The 14,251-nt window shown below is 42.1% G+C and overlaps 1 protein-coding gene across 1 annotated transcript in view; it reads left to right on the top strand.

The window, feature by feature from the left end:
* setd3 (SET domain containing 3, actin histidine methyltransferase) overlaps positions 1–14,251 on the top strand; it is a 27,708-nt gene extending 13,457 nt beyond the window's left edge. The window contains exons 7-13 of the mRNA XM_019349013.2: positions 2,796–2,854; positions 4,818–4,932; positions 8,285–8,359; positions 9,692–9,858; positions 12,126–12,211; positions 12,354–12,514; positions 12,711–14,251. Of these exons, the coding sequence (XP_019204558.1) occupies positions 2,796–2,854; positions 4,818–4,932; positions 8,285–8,359; positions 9,692–9,858; positions 12,126–12,211; positions 12,354–12,514; positions 12,711–13,175 (1,128 nt within the window). The 3' untranslated portion in view covers positions 13,176–14,251. The remainder of the gene's footprint in view (positions 1–2,795; positions 2,855–4,817; positions 4,933–8,284; positions 8,360–9,691; positions 9,859–12,125; positions 12,212–12,353; positions 12,515–12,710) is intronic.

The raw sequence follows: 14,251 nt of genomic DNA, 5'->3' as shown, positions 1-14,251 counted from the left end.
TCCATGAGCCATCCTAGCTCAATCGTCAAGCCAAATGGAACCCAGAGCTGTTGCTGTTTTAGTTGTGCTACAGAGACACTAACCTGTTTGCACTGCTACATCGAAGGACTTTATGTTTCCAAAGAAATTTAAGGCCCTAATTAATAAAAACTGGCCTTGGATTACACTATAGTTAGGCTGAGGTTTAAAGAACTGGGGCTGGTGTTGAGGGTAGTTATCAGAAAATGAGTGAAACTATGTAATGTTGGCTGCAGTGATGGAATCATGACTGTGTGTGGGGTTGATGTTGAGATCACGTGAATGTTGATCATCGTGAAAAATGGGAATGTTGTACAAAACTGTACTGTTTTAAGGAAATGTAAATCGTTCCATTTAAATGGAACAAATATTTATGTGACCAGGAACGAAAAGGAACAAAGATATACAGCAGTTTCATTATTCATTATTGTCAAGGATTTAAACTGTTTCATAAGTAAAAATATTTTCAAGGAACTTTTCAGCATTAAGGCTAACCGGTGGATTCTTCTGTATCAGTGCAGGTAGCCAACGATAGTAAAACTACTGACTGCTTAAGAGATGCAGTGAAAGTGGACAGTATACTTTGTTTTTTGTGTTTTTGTGTTGTTGTTTTTTTAAAGATAAAAGTCATGCCTGCTGCCCGGGGCGTTCCAAAGTGATCCCTGTTAGACCGATCTTTAGGTCCTAATTTTCCACCAAGTCATCGGTTCTGTTACCTGTCAGAAAACTGGTGTAGTACCATCTGTACTGCAGTACACATCCTGTAAAAACTTCATTTATTCAACTTCAGACAGCATTAAAGTAAAGTAAAATTTTATTTATATAGCACCTTTCAAGATAAAATCACAAAGTGCTTTACAGAGGCAGAACACATTAAAATCTAAAACAAAACAAAATCAACCAAAAGCGAGTTTAAACAGATACGTTTTTAACTGCTTTTTAAAAGACATGACTGAGTCCACAGATCTCAAACTCAAAGGGAGCGAGTTCCAGAGTCTGGGAGCCACTGATGCAAACGCTCTGTCACCTTTTGTTTGTAACCTTGTATGCTGGACAACCAGCAACCCCTGGTCACAAGACCTCAGGGACCTGCTGGGGTGATAAGAAAGAAGATCACTTATGTAAGTTGGAGCTACACCATGCAGGGCCCTATAAGTCATGATTATGATCTTAAATTGGACCCTGAACTTGACAGGGAGCCAGTGCAGTTGAATCAGCAGGGGAGTGGCATGGGAGTGTTTGGGATGCTTTGTCAGAAGCCTAGCAGCAGCATTTTGAACACCCTGCAGTCGTTCCAGGGAGGCATTACTTAAGCAAGTAAACAAAGAATTACAATAGTCTAAACGAGATGAAACAAAAGCATGAATAATCATTTCCAATTCAGAACGTGACACAATGGCACTCAGCTTAGCGATATTTCTTAAATGGTAAAAACAAGAGCAAACCAAAGATTTAACGTGTGTGTCCAGCGTCAGAGCTGGATCAAATGTAACACCAAGGTTCCTAATGGATGATTTAATATAAGAAGCAAGAGGGCCTAGATTTTTAACCACGAGGGGAACAAAGTCTATGACAGTTTGTAAAGCCATGCTCCATGCTTTACAATGGCTTTAATGCATGTAGTGTTTCATGTCCACTTTAACAAGATCCAAATGGACCAACTTGTTAAGGAAAAGATCATCATCAACGATGATGAAAACTTGCTTTTTAATGTCACGTTGGACCTTTTTAACATGTGAGTCTGTAGAAACTGACTCTTTTTTGGGGGGGAGCCAGCCTAAAGTGGACAATCGATAATTTACTCACTTTTAGTTTTATGTTATCTCTTGTTTAATACTACGAAAAAGTATACTGTATGTTGGTGTCACTTAGCTTCCTGGTTGAGCAGGTGACTATATGTCACAAGGCCTCAATACAGTGGCCTGGGTTCAGCTTTGACCCAGAGACCTTTGCTGTCTCCCCTCACCGTCTCACCACACTTTCCTTTCTTAAAATAAATAAAAAATGGTGTTAAAAATGCCCCAAAAGTGTTGACGTAGTGTTTTCAATATTCAAATGGATATTTGAATAATCACATTGGACGACAGCAGGGTGCTGCGTGCTGAGTCACGTGCTTGGTCCATTCTTCAGCAGCACTGTAAACTGTGGTAACTGATTAGAATTTGTTACTTTGTAACCTCAAACTGTGTTTCTTCGGACTGTAAGCTACACTGTTGGTGGTTAGAACATCAGAGCTGTTACACCGAGGAATCGGCAGAGCTACCCCTCACTGAGCAGCTCTTTGGTCTTTGTGTTGTTCTTACTCTTTGGCCTTTTGTTCATATTCCTTCATTTTCGTCATGAACTCCACTGAATTGAACAGTTTGCAGCCGATGCAGGTGGTGCAGGTGGTGCCTGTGGCTTTGGTGGAGGAATCTGTGGCATCCATGGACACAGACACTTAGACAGGCACTGATTCAGATTACCCAAATTGATGAGACAGTCTTACGATGGCTGCTGGCCACACCAAATTAGGCTGACAGTGATATATGTGTGGGGTCAAGTGTCATGCTGCACTAAGAGACCACACACTGACACACACCCCTGTTTGTAGCCATGTATTGTTTGACAGACCTCTTAAGCAAAACCCCACACACACACACACACACACACACACACACACACACACACACACACACACACACACACACACACACACACACACACACACACACACACACACACACACTGTTTTGTGATTATTTTGTTCTTATTCCCATCGTGTCCACCTTCCCTAGACTCATCCCACTGCCAGCAAGCTGCCCTTGAAGGACTGCTTCACATTTGATGACTACAGGTCAGTGCGTAGCAGTACAGGGTGGGCCATTTATATGGATACACCGTAATAAAATGGGAATGGTTGGTGATATTAAAGTCCTGTTTGTGGCACATTAGTATATGTGAGGGGGCAAACTCCTCAAGATGGGTGGTGACCATGGTGGCCATTTAGAAGTCGGCCATCTTGGATACAACTTTTGTTTTTTCAATAGGAAGAGGGACACATCAAACTTATTGGTAATGTCACAAGAAAAACAATGGTGTGCTTGGTTTCAACGCAACTTTAATATCACCAACCATTCCCATTTTATTACGGTGTATCCATATAAATGGCCCACCCTGTAGTTTACATGTTTGTTTATCTTCTCCAAACTCTAGCCTGTGAATTACAAGCTTTATTACAGCTCTGTTGTGACTTTTACATACTTACCTTCATTTCGGTGGTAGATAATCACTCTGCAGTGAGAGCCACAGGCAGGCTTGTAACATAACTACACTCACAGTCAAGATGGACATGTTTTATACTAATGGGCTGTATGTAGTGCTTTTATAATCTTACTGACCATTTAAAATGCTTGACCTAGCTCACATTAAATTTAGAATTACAGTCATTAAGCTAATATGTATTTCTTTTGACAATGGGAGGGAGGTAGAGTACCCAGAGAGAACCTATGTATACAAAGGGATGGAAACCTCACACAGAGAGGACCCAGCTAACTGTATTTTGAACCAGTGATCTCCTTGCTGTGAAGCCACAGTCCTAACCACTTGTAACCCTAAACACTACTTCTGGACAACTGTAATTAATTATTATCAGGTTGATTCAAAATGCTGCAGCAAGAGTACTGACAGGGACCAGAAAGATAGCGCTTGTTTGTCTTATATTGGCTTCTGTCTTCATTGGCTCCCTGTTGAATCCAAATTTAAAGTCCTTCTCCTCACATACAGGGTCTTGAATAATCAGGCCCCATCTTAAAGACCTCATAGTCCCATATCACCCCAATAGAGCACTTCACTATGAATGCTGACTTACGTCTGGAGCCTAGGATATTTATAAGGAAGAGCCTTCAGTTTTCAGGCCCCTCTTCTGTGGAACCAGCTTCCAGTTTGGATTCGGGAGACAGACACTATCTCTACTTTCAAGATTAGGCTTCAAACTTTCCTTTTTGCTAAAGCATATAGTTAGGGCTGGACCAGGTGACCCTGAATCCTCCCTTAGTTATGCTGCAATAGACGTAGGCTGCCGGGGATTCCCATGATGCACTGGGTGTTTCTTCTTCACTCACTATGTGTTTATACAACACTCTGCATTTTATCATGAGTGATTTTTAATCTCTGGCTCTGTCTTTACCTTACAATATAAAGTGCCTTGAGGTGACTGTTGTTGTGACTTGGCTTCATATAAATAAACTAAAAATAAAAATCGAATCCACTACTGGGCTTAATTTAATGTCATATAACCTTTTTAAGGTTCTCTCCTGCCAATTTTCAAAGTACTTTGTGGCAAATAGGATGGCTGTAACTAAGGAAGTAGATCAGGCCAGTTACTAATCAGAAGGTTGGTGGTTAGATCCCGGGCTACTCCAGTCTGCGTGCTAAAGTTTCCTTGGGAAAGACCCTGAATTGGAGTGTGGATGTATGTAGAAAAACGTGTTTGTATAAATGGATGGATGAGGCGTGTTGTATGTAAATCACTTTAATTGTTCTAGTAGAGTAGTAAAGCACTATGTAACTGGCAGTCTGACTGATCAACATATTAGTTCTATACAGTCTGGTCGATCTACTATTGGACAGTCCCCTCACTCCTATTTGAGAGAGCAGTTGTTGCTAACTAGCCGGCCTCCACCCTTGGTCTTGTTTTCAAAGACCTACAGTTTACCCGTCCTCTCTCTGCTGCAGTGTCTAGTTAGCGACCCTCCAGCTCACAACAGAGCTCCATATTAGAACAAGAAATATGTTGATGGTGTTTGTTTGATTAACAGGTGGGCCGTATCGTCTGTGATGACCCGTCAGAATCAAATCCCTACTGAGGATGGCAGCAGAGTCACCCTGGCCCTCATTCCTCTCTGGGACATGTGCAACCACACAAATGGACTGGTGAGCCCACACAAACACACACTTGTATACTTTCCAGGAAATTGATTCTGTCCATTGGATGTTACCGTTTATGTGAAAAGGGAGATGCCATCTCTGAATCGCAGAGTGTCTTTCACCATTGTTTGATGCTTTAAGTGCAGCCATTCCCCAATTCTGTGTGAATGGTGCTCATAGCCATTGATCAGTGGCTATGAGTGCCACTCTGCATTTAAGTTTTATTGTAGGGTCTTTACCTTAAAATATAAAGCATCTCTCAGCAATTCAATTTTATATACATGGAATCAAACTGAATAATCTGCATATTAATAATTGTGAAGTTGACCTCAGTCAGTGGTGCTATTTTTGCAAATGTACCGTCGATAAGGTTGGGGACAGCTGCAGTCAGCTGAGACTGAAGAAGTTACTGAAAATGCATCCAGATAAACAGAATCAACTTTCTGGGATTTCTTACCTGGATGATTGAGGATGCATCAACACACTTGTATACAGTGTTGTAACCTGATTGTTTAGCACAAGGTAAATATTCTGACAGGAAACACTCTGTGCTCTTCCCTCATGTGATAAAATTATAAGCAGTATGTGGTTTCATTTTCAGCAAGTTGGAAAACATTCTGTTGAAATGGAAAAACTAGAGATGCAGTGTTTAAAGCATTTGTCCTCTTCCTGATTTCTTTTTTTCATTTCTTTACATTTAAGGTCATCAAACAAACATTAATATTATTGGAAAAAGATAATCCAAATAAATACAAAACAGTAAAAACTGGTGATTTATATAATTTTATTAAGGGGAAATGTTATTTAGACCTATCTGGCTTTATATGAAAAAGGAATTGCACCTTAAACCTAACTGCTGGTACCACCCTTGGCTGCAATACTTGTAAACGAGTATTTGCCAAAACGGGTCTTTCCCATCGCTGGGAAGTAATTTTGACCCATTTTGCTTTGCAGAATTGTTTTAATTCAGACAAACTGGAAGGATTTTGAGGATGATTTGATATGATTTGAAACAAGACTTTTACTACACCACTCCAAAACCTTAAATTTGTTCAGTGTTTGTCTGACTGGACATCAGCACGTGAGAAGGGCACGAACTGTTGGCCAGACATTGTCCTTCAGGATTATCTGGTATTGAGCAGAATTCATGGTTCCATCAATTACAGCAAGTCGTCCAGGTCCTCAAGCAGACCCAGACCACCACACTGCCATGTTTGACTGTTAGGATTTTTTTTTAATGCAATACTGTTTGTTTTATGATGAAGGAATCAACAGTGTTTAGGGCAAATGTGAGACAAGCCTTTGTGTTCTTTTAGTTCAGCAATGATTTTCGCATAGGAGCTCTGCCATGGATACCATGTTTGTTTTAGTCTTTCTTAGTGTTAAACCATGAACACTGAACTGAACTGGGGCAAGTGAGGCCTGCAGTTCTTTAGATGATGTTGTGGTTCTTTTGCGACCTACTGAATGAGTCGCTGATGGGCTCTTGGAGTAATTTCAGTTGACTGACCTTTTAGTAGGTTCATCACAAGTTTCCAAGTTTTTTTCCATTTGTGGATAATACCTGTCAGTATGGTTTATTGGAGTCCTCAGGCCTTAGAAATGGCTTTGTAACACTTGGAGACTGATAGATGAACACCCATCCATTTAAACATTTCCTACCACATATCTTGATCTGGTTCACAGAAGTCTGGGCAAAGAAGCCCAGACTTCTCTCACCACAGCCACCTCTTCTAGCTCATACTCCAGTGAGTCCTGGGTCTGCTCCAGGACCTCATCCCAGTAGGACATGCCCACATCAAGTCACCTAGCAGGCATCCTAGTCATCTGCATCATTGTGGACGCTGGCCCAGACTGTCTGTGAATCTACCATTTCACTCTCCCCTTACTCATCAAAGACCCTGAGATACTTGAACTCCTATACCTGGGGCAAGAAATGATCCCTGACCCAGAGTGGGCACTCGGCCTTTTCCGCTTGGAAACCATGATCTCGGACTTGGAGGTGCTAATTCTGATTCCGCATACTTCTCACTCAGCTGCAAACCACTCTGGTGCAAGCTGCAGGTCACCACCTGAGCCAGCAGAAGCGTGTCATCTGCAATGAAGAAAAATGAAATCCCGAGGCCAACAAAGTAAAGACGATGCACCGCCTGGCCACGCCTAGATATTCTGTCCATTAAAAGCTATGAACAGAACGTGAAGCCCTGGCGTCCACCACCCTCCGCAAATGAGTCTGACTTACTGCCGACAATATGAAGCTTTGTTTGTCCAGGACCTGAATAAGTACGTACGTACTCTGGCATAGACTTGCCCAGGTTGGCTGAGGACTGTGAAAGATTTTTATTTCTTTTGTTTCTTTTCCCCCTACAGTTGGAGCACACACTCTGGACCCCTTCTTAAATAGAGTATCCTTAAGGACTTAAACACACCTCCATGTAATATTGCAGAGGCGTGCCAGCCAGGGTAGCCCTACAACATCCAAAGGCTTCAGGGACTCGGAGTGAATCTCAAACAGCTGCACAGTGGCAGGGCCCCTGGGATGGCTAAGTACGTTACTGATTTCAGCCCCGTGATAGGCAAGTTGTCCCCTCCTCCTCAGACTCTACTTACATTATGGAAGGCCTGACTGTGGGATTGAGGAGATCCTCAAAGTGTTCCTTCCACGGCCCGACTACATCAGTGGAGCGTCCCACTACTACTGAAAACAGTGTGTAAAATACCGCCTCCCCCTCTCGACTTGTCTGAAGTTTGCCAGAATCACTTTGAGGCCAGCTGAAGTCTTGTTTCATAGTTCCACTGAACTCCTCCCACACCCGAGTGTTGTGGAAAATACTTTCTCATTTCACTGTTTATTCAGTCTTGGATGGCAGTTTATTGGGGTATTGTCTCTTAAGTTGTATTTATAAATGAACATTTGAGCAAGTTACCTTGAAGGACCTCTGGTTACATTCATCTAGTTCATGAGAAGCAACCCAATAGCATGATGTTAATATAATCATATTTTACTGAAGGTTTTTCTTTATATTTACCTTTAAATGCAAATTGGCAAACTCCAGTTTCAGTATCATGTCCCCTTTCCTACATTTGTCTACGACCTATAAATTAGCATTACAGCGTGTGGTGATAGTGTAACATCACAGTGTGGGAAGCCAGAGTGTGGACTGTGGGACCTCGCATGTCGAACTTGCCTCTCTAAACTGTGTCCAGCCAGCTTCTTGATTCAGCTCAGAGGTTATTAAGTCAAATATGTTGCAGCTGACTGACATTTGGAGCCACAGCAGAAGGTCTGACTGGATACGTCCTGCTGCAAATCCATTTGGTAAGGGCTGCATTGATAACATTACTTTTAAACTTGCAGATCACCACCGGATACAACCTAGAGGATGATCGCTGCGAGTGTGTGGCACTGCAGGACTATAAGGAGAACGAACAGGTGACGAGATCATCACTTTGGTCTTTATGTGTCTCATCTCTATTTACACAAGAAAGCCTCAGTTATAGAATCTAATTAAGGTGACTGTTTTAAGCTTTAAGTTAGGCTCACTAAAAACTCTGTGTGCCTTTTTTTTATATATAGCTGTGCTGCCATTTTATCTTCCATCAGCATAAATTTTAACCACTTTGGTAACTCTTTGGTATAATATTTGAGTTGTTTTCTTGCCACTGTGTAGTGACAGCACCTGAAGTCTGGAAATGAACGCTAACAATATGGGACTGAGAGTTGTCAATAATTAGGATTAGGATGTCAGTGATGCAGCCATAATCCTGTGTGCACATTGTTTCAATATTCTGAAAATAGTATGTTAACAGCATATTTTATGTTTGGATTCTCTGTTATGAAATTCAGTTCAGCACCAAATTACAACAACACTTGCTTCAAGGCGCTTTATATTGTAAGTTAATGACCAGAGAACACTCCAACAAATGCATGAGCCCGAATGAGGAAGCGCTTTGCTCTGCAGATGATCAGTTAGCAGTTTTACAACTACTCTTTAATGAATTCTTAAAGTAAAAGGAAAGTTGGAAATTAACCTGTAATTAGCTAAGACAGGTCAGGTGAAGTGATGGCTTAATTACCACCAGGCTGAATGAGCTGTCACTCAATAACAGAGATGGGTTGACCATATTTAAGGTTGAAGCAAGTGCCATGCTTCAGTCTTAGTCTTCAGCCAATGTCTGTCTCTGTGTTAGCCCTGCGACACACCTGCCCAGGGTGTACTCTGCCTGTCACCCTATGGTAGCTGGAATAGGCTCCACCTCCCCGCGACCCTGGCTGAGGGGTGAGCAGGCGGGCGGGCAGCATGGAGGCCCAATAGTGTGAATGCAAAAACGAGGTGACATAGTCATTTGAAATTCATGCCCTCTACCGAAAGTCTCGGGCGAGTTTGAATCTCGGTGACCTTGAACTGAAAATGGCAATTTTCTGAATAAACCTAGGACTTTGACATTTATAACATAGGTGCATCAGTGTTTGGTTTTCCTATCATTGTAGCATTCATATAAAGCATCTTGACGCGGCTGTTGTTGTGATTTGGGGCAATACAAATGAAACTGAATTAAATTTTAAGAATTACAAGCAAACAAGTAGCTCATATCAGCAACATATTTCTAAGGGGCTTTAAAACAAACTGAGTTCCTTAAGATATATACCAAGTTGGATATATATACTGATACTGCGTTCATACTGCTAGTATGTATGGATCCTGCTCACTGCGGGCAGGACTCCAAGTATTTTGTAGAATCTGATGACATGTTCTTTCCACAGATCTACATCTTTTATGGCACAAGATCCAATGCCGAGTTTGTAATCCACAATGGCTTCTTCTTCCAAGACGACGCCCACGACCGGGTGAAGATCAAGCTTGGTGTTAGTAAAAGTGAACGCCTGTATGCCATGAAGGCTGAAGTTCTGGCGAGAGCTGGCATCCCAGCGTAGGTTCAACCACTCGATCAGCAGATCTCTGCACGCTTTAATATGGGTCAAGAAGAGCTCAAGGCTCACTATGAACTCTGTGTTCATGCAGCTGCACTCCTGTCTTCCAGCAGTAGATATTTCAACCAATTAGGCTCCTCTTTGGTATAATTAAAGCACATAATGTAAATGTTGCAGCCCCCCCCCCTTCAATTTACTATCCACCCCAACACTTTCATCACCAAGAAGCTTAATCAGTTTATCATTAGCTTGTTAATTTTATGCAGCATTCTCAGTGCAGCATTTTTAATCAGACGGCTTTAATCTCTTATTGATGACAGCCTAAATCTCAAAAGTGGAAATTAAGTGAAACAATCCACGTTGTTGCTGGGGTGATATGCTCGTAGATGATTTTCAAAGGGACGAGTCACAGATTTTGTGTTGGACCTTGGTGACATGTGGAGTCGCTGCTATCGTCACTCTTTTTCCTACAACATGAAGATCAGTCAGTGCGGATATTTTAAGTGGCAATAACAACCTTTAAACACGCTGCAGGGCGTAGACTCAACCTTCCTCAGCTGGCTGCACTCCTTCTTCTGCAACGTTGGACAAAGGGATAATTTAATTGGAAGAGTAGGGAGGCAGCTGTAATGCATTTGTTGGTTGTAATAATGCTGACCCTGTGCTGCTCTGATCGCCACATCGATCACTTTGCTGAGGCAGGAAAATATTGTCACTTAAGGTCTAATATATCCCGTGTTTTCTGGCCTCCTGCTGACTTTCACAATCCACAGGAATACTGGAAATTGCAGTTATTAACATTACTGTTCAGAGGCCAAAGGAAAAATTAGATCTGCGAGTACGAGGTGGACTGCAGGCAGATGTCAGGCTCGTGGGATTTTTGTAAAAGACATCCATTAGTTTTTAAAGGGACCTGTTCTGCTTTTCCCTTTCTGTCAAACTGTGTTCTAACGGTGGTTTGTGTTAAACATGGCTGAAGATTCAAAGAGTGAGGTCGGTGTATGGTGAAGCCACCAAGAGTTCAGGTTACAGAATGGTAAATGGCCTGTATTTGTATAGCGCTTTACTTAGTCCGTAAGGACCCCACTGCTGTAAATACTCAGTTTATCCCTGATGTGGTCCCATCAGGTGCTCAACAACAGGTAGCCCAGCCCACCTGTTGTTGGAAACCTTTGGTTTACATTTGTCTCAAAGGGAGGGGAGCTAACGGGACGTCTTTCACACAGTGGATGAATTAAAAGGCTGGATCAATACATCAGTGCTTGGTATGAGATACAAATCTTTAGCTGTGCACTCCTGAGTCTGAACGAGCCACCGTTGGTCATTTTTACATAAGCTGTCTTACCAGGTGTGTGTGCATAGCACTCACTTTCAACACTGACAGCCATGCACAGAATATTTTCTCACATTTATAACAGGCTGGCTCTGTGGTTTGCACTATTATTAGGACAGCTTCAGATGTTCAGATGGATATTTGTCTGAAGTGTCAAATACAAAGCATCAGGAAATGGTTAGCCAAGGTTAATTCTGATCATATGTGAACACGAAACACATGACCTATGGTTTTCAAATTGATACCATAAGTGTGTCTAAGTTTCCTGAATGTCTTGTAAGTGAGATGGATGTTAAAACTTAGACCACAGGTGAATCTGCTGGAAGGCTCAGAGGTAGCTCTGCCATCCGACTGTTTTTGATGAACAGTTTTTGGCACTTCCACGTTGGTTTTATGTTTTTCAGCCCAAGAAGATGCTGCTTCATTCACTTTCTTGTTAATGACATTGATGTGGATGAGATCAATATTGGTTCTAAAAATCTTTTTTACTAGTTCAGTGCAACTTTGTTGGATTTGTGTGTTGGTGTAATTTTTTAGTTTTGTTTCATTGCAGTGAAGTTACGTGATGTATAGCTCAGTACCTCTTTGACTGCACCATCCAGGTCATGTGCTCTCTTCTTGTAGTTGATGTTGTTTCATACAGGAATTTATAGATATAGCTGCGTTTTTTTAAAATGTAATTAAAAATACTTTTCATGAACCAATTTGCCAGTTAAATTGTGGAATATAAGAATCAGGATTCTGACAGTTTTTTTCCCTTGTTTTTTCATCACCTACCACTGCATGAAATGGTATTTTGTACTGTGGAAGTTGTCCCATATTCTGGGAAACAAATAGTACATTCCCAAACTGGCGAAGCGTTGCTTTAAGAACTTGTGTGCAGAGCTGTGGTGTTGGTATGGTTTAATAACTCTTTATTGTGCTGTCCTTTAGCTCCTATGTTTTTGCTCTGCACTGCAATGAACCCCCAATTTCAGCCCAGCTCCTCGCCTTCCTACGAGTCTTCTGCATGACAGAGGGTAAGGCGCCGACACATTCCCAAAGTGAGATCTTTTGTTTCTTAAAGTTGAGATGAACCCAGACACCCTTTGACCTTTGGAGCCTGCCTCTTACTACTTGTCTTCTGTGGTCCTACATATACTAACATGTATTTAATTTCAGATGAACTAAAGTACTACCTGCTCGGAGATCGTGCCATCAATAAGATCTTCACCCTGGGCAACAGCGAGTTCCCTGTGAGCTGGGAGAACGAGATCAAGTTGTGGACATTCCTCGAGACTCGGGCTGCTCTTCTGCTCAAGACCTACAAGACCACGTCAGAGGTCAGTGTGCTGGAGGTTTAGGTTCTGCTAAAGGTGAAAGTGTCTATCCAAAGTCAATTTAAAGCTTCTCCGTATTTCAAAGGCAAAAATATTTCCTGTTTAGCCTTCTGAATAGCAGACGTCACTTACAGGTCATTGATTGCATAAACCTTTCGGGCACTGTTAAATTTTAATTTTATGCTCTCCTGTTTTTCAGGAGGACCGCTCCATGCTGGAGAAGCCTGATCTGTCTCTTCATTCCCGCATGGCTATCCAACTCCGCCTGGCTGAGAAGCAGATCCTAGAGAAGGCGCTGGCTTGTGGCCGGGCCAAACGTCTGTATTTCCAGAAAAAGCTGGAGGAGGGGGCGTCGCTGCCTTGTTATGAGGAAAGTGATATCGCTTTGCTGGAGAATACTGAAGCGGATGCAAAACTTCCAGTTATCCTGCGTAAGGTGGAGGAAGGCCAGGAGATCCAGGTGGATGAGGACAGTCCTCTCCTGAATGGGATGAAGGTGGTGTACGGGACTAACGCAGAGGCTAATGGAGAACGAGATCAGGACAATAATGTCAGCACAGATGTTAACTCTGCTTTGGCCTCGATGGAATGTTCGAGCCAAAGGGAAGAAGCTAACCTAAGTGCCAGTCGAACTGAAGACGAACCCAAAGAGAACACTGTTTAAATAATTCCAGCAACTGCCACACTCCATGCTATTTATTTATTTTTGTGTCTCTTCAATGACTCAGAAAAATAGCTGAAACAAGAAATTGAATTAAAAGTCATGGAACTTGTGTGTGTGTTCATCTAGTGTGGCTTTTGTTAGTGCTTGATTGCTGAATTGCCTTCCAGGCTTCTATGCAGAAGATGTTTTTTATTACAGTGGAGTTTAGTTACCTTTGAAACACAGGTGTAAACTGAAAGTGCATGGGAGGAAACCAAAGGAAGGTACCACAGAACAGCACCTCGAGGCGACTGTTGATTTGGCACTATTTAAAATTGAACAGGTTCTAGAAAAAGGAGGAAAAGGTTTTAGCTGAATATCTCTACAAAGCCAAAATCTCCCTGTGATGTGAATGTGTTGGTTTGTGTGTGCACTACTCTGGTTAATGGAAGAACGCAGAGTGCTCTGTAGGCAAAGGTGTTCAAAATAACACGCTGATCTGGAAGATTTTGTTTTTGCATTGGAATATTATTATTTAGCATTTTAAGAAGTAACTAGGTAATCTGTAGTGTAAGCTGCACTGATTAGGAGTAGTTGTGGCTACAGTGAGACCTACGCGATGAAGCCGTACAGCAGCAGCGACTCGGTGAGGCAGGGAACGCCTTTGGAAGCTTTTTCTTCACCCGCCTTAAAAATGTGCTCGTCCAATCACTGACATGTGACACGTGGAAACAAAGAAGTGTCGTTCTCTAGGTCGGCATTGATTGAAGGAGTGGCCTCAGTAACTGTGTCTGTGCTGATCGCGACTGAAAATCTGACAGGCCTGCAATGTAACAGTTTACCTGCGGCAGACTGTGGGTGTCAGGGCTTACCACACTGGTGATTTCAAACTAAGTGAATGTGGCAGCTTTGTAGGTCTTATAGGGATGCAGACCGAGGCCTCAGAACCTGTTTGAATGAGTCCGTTCTGACGCTGCACCAAAGATGTTGGACATTACCTAGGAACTAATTTGCATAAAGCTCTGGCAATTGTATCTTCTTTTCAACATGTCTTCCTCAGTACATTTCTTGGTTCCTATTAAAATTTAAAGCACGTA

This window comes from Oreochromis niloticus, linkage group LG19, assembly GCF_001858045.2.
Source record: "Oreochromis niloticus isolate F11D_XX linkage group LG19, O_niloticus_UMD_NMBU, whole genome shotgun sequence".
Lineage (NCBI taxonomy): Eukaryota > Metazoa > Chordata > Actinopteri > Cichliformes > Cichlidae > Oreochromis > Oreochromis niloticus.
This window is presented reverse-complemented; position numbering and strand designations above follow the sequence as displayed.